Source organism: Sminthopsis crassicaudata, chromosome 1 (genome assembly GCF_048593235.1).
Source record: "Sminthopsis crassicaudata isolate SCR6 chromosome 1, ASM4859323v1, whole genome shotgun sequence".
Classification (NCBI taxonomy): domain Eukaryota; kingdom Metazoa; phylum Chordata; class Mammalia; order Dasyuromorphia; family Dasyuridae; genus Sminthopsis; species Sminthopsis crassicaudata.
The window spans coordinates 742,158,427-742,168,426 of NC_133617.1; the positions used below are offsets into that span (position 1 = coordinate 742,158,427).

The 10,000-nt window shown below is 49.1% G+C and overlaps 1 protein-coding gene across 8 annotated transcripts in view; it reads left to right on the top strand.

The window, feature by feature from the left end:
* Window positions 1-10,000, top strand: part of PDE1C (phosphodiesterase 1C) — a 404,822-nt gene that overhangs the window by 171,744 nt on the left and 223,078 nt on the right. For 2 of the 8 annotated variants that reach the window (XM_074284351.1, XM_074284354.1), the window contains exon 2: window positions 9,565-9,591. The exons of the other annotated variants lie outside the window; for them this stretch is intronic. In XM_074284351.1, the coding sequence (XP_074140452.1) occupies window positions 9,565-9,591 (27 nt within the window). The remainder of the gene's footprint in view (window positions 1-9,564; window positions 9,592-10,000) is intronic. 8 annotated transcript variants of the gene reach the window in all.

The window sequence follows — 10,000 nt, forward strand, 5'->3', positions numbered from 1 at the left end:
GGACTTAGGACATCTTATTTGAGCCTCACAACAGTCCTGGATGTTTATTTCCATCTTGGGGAAACAGAGGCAGAGAGCTTCAAGTCTTGCCTAGAGTCTCACAACTAGTAAGTGTCCGAGTCCGGATTAGCATTTGAGCCTTCCTGACCTCGCTCTGGTGCCCTCGCCCCTGCATCCCGTGGCTTTGGATGCCGTTTCCCTCTTTGCATCTGTTCATAGAATCCTCTTGGGCTTCTCACTGTCTTACGGCCCCTGAAGTTTCTTACATAAGCGCATCCTTGGGGAACTGGGGGAGCCCCATTTTCCCCTATACAGGTTTCTTTTCAGTGCTTTTCTCACTGAGGGGTCTTGCCTCTTTCAGCTGGCATAAATTGGTGAAAGGGGTTTAGCGGCCTTCTATGGACCTTGCCTCTGCTAGGAAACGTGCACATTTGTTCATTGTCCAATGGAAGCTGTATTCTTGAGGAAGAACTGTGGCTTTAGGGGCTCAGAATTGGAAATCACCTTACAGGCTCCAGATTCGCCCTCTGCTACCCCCTTCGCCCCATTCTGTACGTGGGACAAAGCCACTGAGCTTGTTTTTTTATACTGAAATGTTTCTTGCTTCCAATCTGCCATGTAATTCCTGATGCCATAAAGGGGCTTAAATCTGTTCCTAAACTCTCAGTTTCTGTGGATTGCTGCCAGCCCTGAATCATTGAGCTACATGACGTCCCGCCGTAGCGAGAGAACCGTTTGCGTCAAGCTCAATTATGCTTGGCGTGTATCACTACTACGGTATCTTGATCGAAGGTGCCGTTTACTTATTCCTCCCATGCAGGCACTGGGGAGCTCGGAATCGTTTTCTATGTCACTTTATGTAGATCAGAACCTTCTTGTGTGTTAGCTAAATTTTCTTTACATAAGGCAGGGAATCTCTTGTTAGTCCTTTCTGAGGCTCCTGAGAGCAGAAACTGTCCCTTGCCTCTCTCTCTGTCCTGATGCTTAGCATGGTACCCGGCACACAGTAGGTCCCTAAGGACTATAATTTAAGAAGGTCTTTAAGGAACAGGCAATTTTTTAAATGAATAGGTTCACTTAGTCCTTCCAGTGTTAACAAATGCTAGTGGACCGATGGTGATGTGGAGACATGGGGAGCTGGTCCAGGGAGTATCCATGACATTTTCCAGTGGATTTCGAAGCCTTTATTCTCTATCACTTACCAAGATTTAGAGCTTGGGGAAGGTTATATTGATTTTATGGATGAGAACATGTAAACCCAGGGATGTGATGGCTTGCCCTAGGCCACATAAGTAGGACTTAATCTGCACCTAGTGGAGACTTCCTAGAAAACTTCCAATTTTTAATTATTTTTGCCCGTGCTTTCAACATGTTTTAGTTAGAAAGCAGCCCTACCTTGGGTTTCATATTCCTATATTTTCATTTCTAACTTCTCTGACTGAAACAGGGAATGGTCCTTTTTTATCCTTCCTCAATTTCCCCAATTAGAAAATGGAGGGGAGACTAGAGGCCTGCTTTGTATAACCTTTGGAGAGGGAGCTCTGAAAAACGATTTTCGACTTTCTGGCCCATAAAAGGGCATGGGACGTACTCAGGGAAGGTTTCTGTGTCAAGAAAGAATTCTCTAACCAGGAAATAATGTAGTTCTAGAGTAAATGTATAAATATAACTTGTTAATATTATTCCAGCAGGCTTTTATTAAGCAGGTAAGCAGTATTCAAGCATTTCCTGGCAAATGTTAGTCAAATGCATGGCGACAGCTGATGAAGTTAAGAAAAATGCAGAGTTATTTTGGATTTCCTTCACAGGCTAATTGTACACTATTTCAAAGTCCGATTCTTTTTGTACAGCAAAACAACTGCTTGGACATGTATACATATATTGTATTTAATTTATACTTTAACATATTTAACATGTATTGATCAACCTTGAAGGGGAGTAGGAGGGGAAAAATTGGAACAAAAGATTTGGCAGTTGTCAATGTTGTAAAATTATCCATGCATATATCTGGTAAATAAAGACTATTTAAAAAAAGAAAAGAAAAGAAAAATGCAGAGTTCTTAGCTGGAACTCCTTGTTTTGAGGAGAAGGGCAGTTGCTTGTCTCTGTTTTAAACAGGCTTGGTGGGTTAATTTATTCATTTCAAGGAACCTTCATTCTAGGCCCTGTGATATTCCGGGATTTAGAGACCGCTATGGACTCCTCCATCTCTAGGTGTAGGATCTTATGACCTCAGGGACTGGGGACATTTTTCCTGTCCTCTCGAAACTTGTATTCTACTGAAAGGCTGCAGCCAGTGAACAGATCATCAGGGGGTGGGGAGAACTAATGAAGAGGATACACAGGAAGACTTCCCTTTGGAGAAGAGCTTTGGAGCTGAGCCTTGGGGGACCTATTCATTCTCAGAGATGGCAGAGCGGAGGAGAGTGCACCATCACCATGATGGACAATCTGTGCAAGGATGCAGAGGTCCAGGGTAGAAAGCATTACTTGGGCAAGTGTGGATGGACATAGGAAGCAGTTTGGAAGGGTTGGTTGGAGCCAGATGGGCAGATGTTGGGATGAAATACCGGTATTTTAGCACAGAGGAAATGGGGATCGCTGGAGCTTCTGGGGAGCAACACAGTCGGGCTTGTGTGTGAGGAGGATTATTTTCGTAGCTGGGTGGGGGATGGATTGGACAGAGGAGAAACTTAAGTCAGGCTTCCAATAGTGAGACTACCGAGAACGAGATGCTGTCAGGGGCTCATTAAAAAATCTACTCCCCAGGAAGGTCATAGAGTCAGCAGAGATTCAAGTCCAAGCTTCCTTTACCATAATAGGACCATACAGAACCTGCAACGGAATAAACATTTCATAATTTCTTGTTGATTGTCTGGCTGGGTTCAAGAGAACTGATACCATTATTACATTGACCTATATGATAAAGTGATGACTGAACTTTTCAGAAAGATTATGTGAAGCTGAGTTTGAGTGTTGAAGGTATTTTACTCCCTTCTAATACCTTCCAAACTGGAAATCCATATGTAGGAAGAAGAGTTAGCACATTCATTACTCCAGTTCTTATTCTGAAGCAACATTTGCCTCGACTATAAAACATCTGTATTATTATTATAATCAATTTTACTTGCTACATTTTTAGCAAGGAAAGACTCTGTTAAGCTTGAAAGTGTCCGCATTAGAACCTTAGGATGATGGAAGCCCTTTTGTTCAAGATAGAGGAATAGAGACTAGACCGAAGGGAGTTCATATTCAGGGAAGGCACTCTACTTTCCAGTTCAGGTTGTTCTGTCCAATTTTTAAAAATAGTCTTATAAAGTTGTCTAAAGCGCTGAGTGCGTAAGTGACTTAGTCAGGACGTCATATGGTAGGTAGTATTTGAACCCAAATCTCCCTGACTTCGAGTCAACTATCACACATCATACATACTCAACCTACATATATAGTATATACTAACCTAGTTCAAGTCACGTGAGGATTAATTAAATCAGAGCTTTAAGAATCTTTTTTGTATCCTGTTCCTCTTTGGGAACCTTGTAAAACCTATGCACCAATCAGAATCAACTTTTAAAATAAAATAAAAGGAGATGCTAAATTTCAGTTAGTGGTTAATGAAAATAAAAATGTGAGAAAAAAACTTCCCATCCAAGTTCATATACTCCCTGACCTCTTTTTCTGGACCAGATTAAGAATTGATGAAAGGAAGGTTTGAAGGAGCCAGGGGATTTTTATGTGATGAGGAAGAGATGGAGAGGAAACATGATAGCGCCCCCTAACTCTAAAATTCTGTAATTCTTTAAATTTTTCAAAGAGACAACACGTGGTACAGGGACTAGAATTGTTTGATCCCAGAGGATATAGCCAAGAACAAAGTTAGATAGCTACGAAGAGGAAATCTTAGATTTGATGGTCATAAAAAAGATACAAAACTTCCCAACAAGGAGTACGAATGAAAAGGGAGATGGGCTGTCTGAGGAGGGAGCATGTCTCCCTGCCCTGGAGGTCTCCAGGTCAAGGCTGGGTGGGCATTTGGCAGGCATTTTGCTGGGAGGACACTTCTTCAGGGAGAGCTTGATTTGGATGACCTTTCAATGCTGAGAGTCTGTGACTCCTTTAGAATGAAGGTAGAGAAGACAGCTGGGCCCGAGGTAGGAAATTTGAGATTTAGGCACAATAAGCAGAAGCTCACACACGCAAAGACATTTAATTTAAGCATCTTACTAACATTTAATGACTAAGGAAGATTCATTCAAGTATTCAAATGACTATACTTGACGAAATCAGTTTAAACATGGTTCAAATTAATTGATGAATTTGTGAATCGTTTTTCTGCGTCTTTGGATCCAAGCACTAAGTGTTGCTGGTTTTCTGGCGGACCTTTTGGACCGGCCTTGGTCTCAGCAGAATAATCACCAGGAGAATAGCCAGGGATAAAGGGCAGAGTCTTTATTGTCTTCTTCACAGTCTGTCTCCTTCGCCTGGAGCTGGGTTAGCTTTCTGGGGGACCTTCAGATGGGCCTTGGTCTCAGTGGAGAAATGAAGGAGGACAGGCTGGCCACCACAAGGGTCTTGTCTTCAAGTCTCTTCCAGTCCTCTGTCTTCTCTATCTCTGAGTATCTCTTCCCTCCCAGATCTCTTAGCTCTTACATACTCTATTATAAGTACATCATCAGAAGTGGATATCTTCAACATAGAGAAGATCCAACTCACTTCCAGTTGATCAATGATGGACAGAAACAACTACACCCAGAGAAGGAACACTGGGAAGTGAATGTAAACTGTTAGCACTACTGTCTATCTACCCAGGTTACTTATACCTTCGGAAGCTAATACTTAATGTGCAACAAGAAAATGGTATTTACACACATATATTGTATCTAGGTTTTACTGTAACACATGTAAAATGTATGGGATTGCCTGTCATTGGGGGGAGGGAGTAGAGAGAGGGGGGGGATAATTTGGAAAAATGAGTGCAAGGGATAATATTATAAAAAAAAATTACTCATGCATATATACTGTGAAAAAAATTCTAAATAAAATAAAAAAAATAAATTAAAAAAAAAGTACATCATCATAGGTGTCAACTTGTAGAAATCATACTAAGTACTAAGTACATGGAAACTAGAGAGTCATCATCTCAAATCCACTGAGTTAACACCTCATTGTTACCAGTCTCAAGTACATTTGGCCTTCTACACCAAAGGGTTAGCTTCCAATTTGTATCATGCTCTAAGTACCCCGTGTCCCCTTTTTCAATATGTTTGTGGGAGCAGAAACGGGCTTACATGGACCTGAGGGCTAAAATCGCCTGAATTTGGCCACTATGTAGTGATTTTTGGGGCCATGACAAGTTAAGAAAGGACTTAAAAGAGAAAGTACTTTTTAATGAATATCAGCCCCAATTTCATCTTTAGATGTGAATTATGTTAAAATCTTTATTTAGGTGACAGATTTTTAGGGACTTTGACAGTGTCTTGCATCCTCCTTTTGTGTGGCTCCGTCTCTGTGCTAGGGATGCACAACATGCACTTTCTGTTTCCCTTCCTTTTGGTGGGGAGCTTCCCTAAGATGAAGGAAAGTGAGTTTGGGCTCACGAGTCTTGCCTGGTCCATCTGCAGCCTAGGGGTGTGATGAGAGACTCGGGGGTCCTTGGGCTGCGGGAGCTTCCTGGGGCCTTTGGCTTCTCCACTCCCCATCTGTTCTGGTCCCACACCCGTAGCTTGGCTTTCCCACTTGGAGAGGAAGCTTTGGGCGGCCGGGTTGGAATCCTGCCTCAGACTCTCAGGGGATTCTGGGCAAGTCCCCTCACTCGGAGCCTGAGCTTCCCTGAGCAGAGGAGGGGCCTGTATGTCCCAGAAGTGAGAAACCTGGCGTCCATACAGCCTTGAGGCTTTCACACACACACACACATTTACACACACACACACACACACACACACACACACACACACACACACACACACACTGTGATGGAAACCTAACCATTCATTTTCAAATTCTAAGTGGACTGTGCTAGAACCGAGGGAGGGCTGAGCTCTGGTCCTTGCTTTTGGACCCAAAGACCCTCCCCACAGGCTCATTGTGAGACCCCCCAGCATCCTGCACCGGGGAACCTTTGGGCATCTGGTTGAAAGGCAGCTCATTCACTCTGACCAGAATATCTTTTTTTTGAAAAACAATTATCTGCCAAGCGTGTGTGGGCAGGATCATGTTTTCTCCCATTTCTGCACAGTCAAACATTCTCCTTTGCCAGCATCAATACAGCCTTGTGTTTGTGTCACCTGTGGGCAGTCTGCAGGGCTGGTAAGGCCTGGGGCACGGTCCTGGGGCAAAGGTGAGCTGGTGCGGGACCCTTGCTGGTCCAATGCCCACCTGAGCTTGGCGCTGCTGTGGAAAGGGTGCTGGGCCCGGATTCTGGGGCCTGGGATTCTGGACCTGGCTCTGCCCTTCACTTGATGCCCATGTGGCCTTGGATAAGTCTCTCTCTCTCTCGCCCCATGTTACCAGTGATTTTTAAATTATATCACAATAAACAACAACAACAGCAATAACAATAACAATAATAGTCGGGCATTCTTGGAGGGCTTTTGGGTTTGCAGAGCACTCGTGCTCTCCTTTGGCAGCCCCTGAGGCAGACACTAGTATTAACCCCATTTCTCAGTGAGAGGGCCTGAGGCTGGCTCAGGTTGAGTGACTTGCCCAAGCTGATGAACATCTGAGGTGAGATTTGAACTCCCTCCCTCCTGACTTCCTGTCAGCCTTCGTCCACTCAGAATCCTGGCCTGCCTGCGGCATTGAGGGGGACCAGCCTCGCTTCCTGGAGGCTCTCTTCCCCTGGACTTCTGGGGCGCTGCTCCCGTTCCCCCGACTGCCAGAGCTTTCTGACACACGTGTGCTGTCTCTGATAAAGCGTGAGCTCCCCGGGGCTGGAGGCTGCTCACTTTTGTCTTAGAGGGCTCCTTGCGTGGGCCAGCCCAGGGATGACCAGCCAGTCCCGGAGGCCCAAAGTCCCTCTGCCTCCATGGCCTCCCGCAGGCTCCTGGGGGGCGTCCTCCTTGGGCCTGCTGCCCATTCCCCTCCACCCCCAAGCCCTGGGAGGCTGGTTCTCCAGGGGAAGCTGGACTCTTCCCCCATCAGGCTAGGGCCGCGCCGAGGGCCTGTGGCTGCCAGACTGACCTCTGGAGCCTGCTTCTCGGAGTCCGGCAGCTGGGACTTTTCCTGTATTTGGTCAGATAGTGTCCATTGGCTTTCTGCACAGGCCTGTTCCCTGGGAGGAGGCAGAAATGATAAAGGCGTCTCCTCAGACGGGGCTGTGTTCTCTCCTTGGTCCCCGGGCCCAGTGGGCCTGGATGGAAAACTGTCAGCCTGCCGCAGGGCGGGTGCGGGGGCCCAGGGGCCCTCGCAGTCCTCCGCTCCCTTGAAGGGCCCCAGCTTTTCCCGGGGTGCGTCGCTCCTTGTGTAGCCGGGCTCGGCCTTTGCCGAGCCGGCTTGAGGCTGCGGGCTCGGGTGGCTGCTGGGCTGAGTCAGGCAAGGCCGCTGGTGGCCAGACCCCAGGACTCTGGGTGCGGGTGGGACTTGGGATGGCTCTGATGGGTCTCCGGGGGTCACCTGGGGGTTTCTGTGACAGGAAGCTCACTCGCAGCTAAAGAAATTAGAAAGTCAAAGGGACAGGACCCAGAAGTACCTGCTTTCATGGCATAGAGCCAGAGTCAGGAAGGTCTGAGTTCAAATCCAGCCTCAGGCACTAGTTGTGAGACTCTAGGCAAATCCCTTAGCCCTGTCTGCCTCAGTTTCCTCATCTGCAAAGTGAACTGGAAAGGAAATGGCAAACACCCCATTGTCTCTGCCAGGAAACCCCCCAATGGGCTCAGGAAGAGCTGGACGCAACTAGCTGTGCTGGCCCCTCCCAGCGCACCACAAGCAGCGCTCTTGTCCGAGCCCATCTGCCAGCAGCCCTCGCAGCCTCTCAGCCCGCAGAGCACCTCTCTGTGGCCCGGGCTCCCTGCTCCTTTGTGGCTGGGACGGATCCCTCAGACTCCGGCAGGGCTCTGGAAGCAGATGGGGGCTGCACGTGATGAAGGCCTGGCCAGTGCTCCATGGAGCGGTGATACATGGTTCATGCATCCACACGCGTGTACATGCATTCAGAGAGAGAATCCTGTCCGTGTTTGTGTGTGTGTGTATGTGTGTGTGTGTGTGTGTGTGTGTGTGTGTGTGTGTGTGTGTGCGGCCCAGCGCGGGGACCTCTAGACTCAATTCAGGGCACCCGTCCTGGGGACTTCTCGGAGACACATTGCGGCCCCTCCTGGCCCGGCCCCTTCTCCCTCCCCTGCCCTCCTTCCTCCACTCCCCAGATTGGGAATAAGCCCTGGTGGGACAGACATTTTATGATGGAGCCTTTCCTAACGCTCCGTGGGCGATCCCGGCCACTAAAACCCGGTGGCTGCGTCCGCTCCACTCGTGACTGTGAGGGGCAGGTGTGAAGAATTCCTTCTGGGGGCCCGAAATGCAGCACAAACAGGAGGAAATGGGGCAAAGAGCAGAGGAACTCCTTGGGTCGCATTAGCAAGCCCTCTGGGCTTAACCATGGCCACCAAAGGCAGGCAGGAAAGGCAGCGGTCATAGAACGGATGGGAAACTGAGACCTGGGTGGGAGCCATGGCGCACCCCGGAAACAGACCCAATGGGAGTCATGGCGCACCCCCAGAAACAGACCCAGAGCCATGGCGCACCCCCAGAAACAGACCCAGAGCCATGGTGCACCCCCAGGTATCTGGCGGTGAGTTTCATGGTGGGCTTAAAGCTCCCCTCACTGGTGCCCTTGAGCCCCTTCATAGTAGCTGGCTTTGTTCAGACCTCCCATTACAATAAGGGCACTGGCAACCATTCCTTCCTCGAGGGCATCAGAGGTCCATGCAGGGAACCCCGATCAGCGCTCTTTCCACTGCACCACTCCACCACTCTCCTACCTTCTCCTGCCTGTAATCAAGTGTGGCAGATGTTCAGTTTGCAAGAAGTCTGTGGTACAACAGAAATGTGCTGGGGAGCCTGGGTTCGAGTCCTGCCTCTGACGCCCGTCCTTCACTTTGCTCCTCAGTCTGAGGGCCCTTCTCGCCCTGAGCTGTCGCATCATGGGCCTCAGTTTCCCCATCTGTAGACTAAGGCGGGTGGACTAGATGCTGGAAGTCCCAACATTGAGGCAAAGTAGGAGCATCTGTGGATTTCCCACACTGCCCCTCTGCCCCTTCGTTCTGGCTCACGCGGTTCTCCACTTTCTTCCCTGAAGAATGGATCCCTGATGGCCCCACAGCCCCTCCGCCCAAAGAGAAATTCAGGTTAAAAAAGCCCACCCTGGAGCCTCCTGAGAGGTCGTGGGCTAAAATCCAGGGGGGACGAGGAGGAGCCGAGCCAGCCCTCAGTAACAACCATGAGGCACCCGACACGTGCGGGGGGCGGGTCCCTCCCAAGCTGTTCCCCTCCCTGTGCCCCGACCCGAGCTCCTCTGCCCCACCTCCTGGCCCTGGGAGTTCTTTTCTGACATGTATTTATGTTTTTTCCCTACAGGAGAAAATATAAGAAAACATCCCAGAGGTAAGAAGTCTCCCCGAGCCGGGGGCACTGGGGGCAGTCTGCCGGCCTTGTTTCCGCGGGAGTTTTGTCTGGGGACGTTGTGGTCTGTGTTTGGCCCGGGGGGGTGGTCCTGGTTTGTTGGTCTGGGTTTCGTTATCTGCGCTCTCCCCAAGTAGCATCCGTGGTCCCCACATTTCTGAGTCAGGGGCCCAGGGTCTGGAGGAGAGCTGGGCTATACCCCGCACCTTCCTTCGGTCACTTGGGGACCCCTAGAAGAGAGCCGGGCTGAGTTAAAGTGGCCGCGGCTCCCACGCTGCTCAGAAGTGGTTTCCACCAGCCTTCGGGCTGCGTGTCCCGTCTGTGAGGAGAGGGCCCTGTCCCCAGCACAGCCCGAGCCGCGGGCGCTCTGGACTGGCTCTCAGACTGCTTT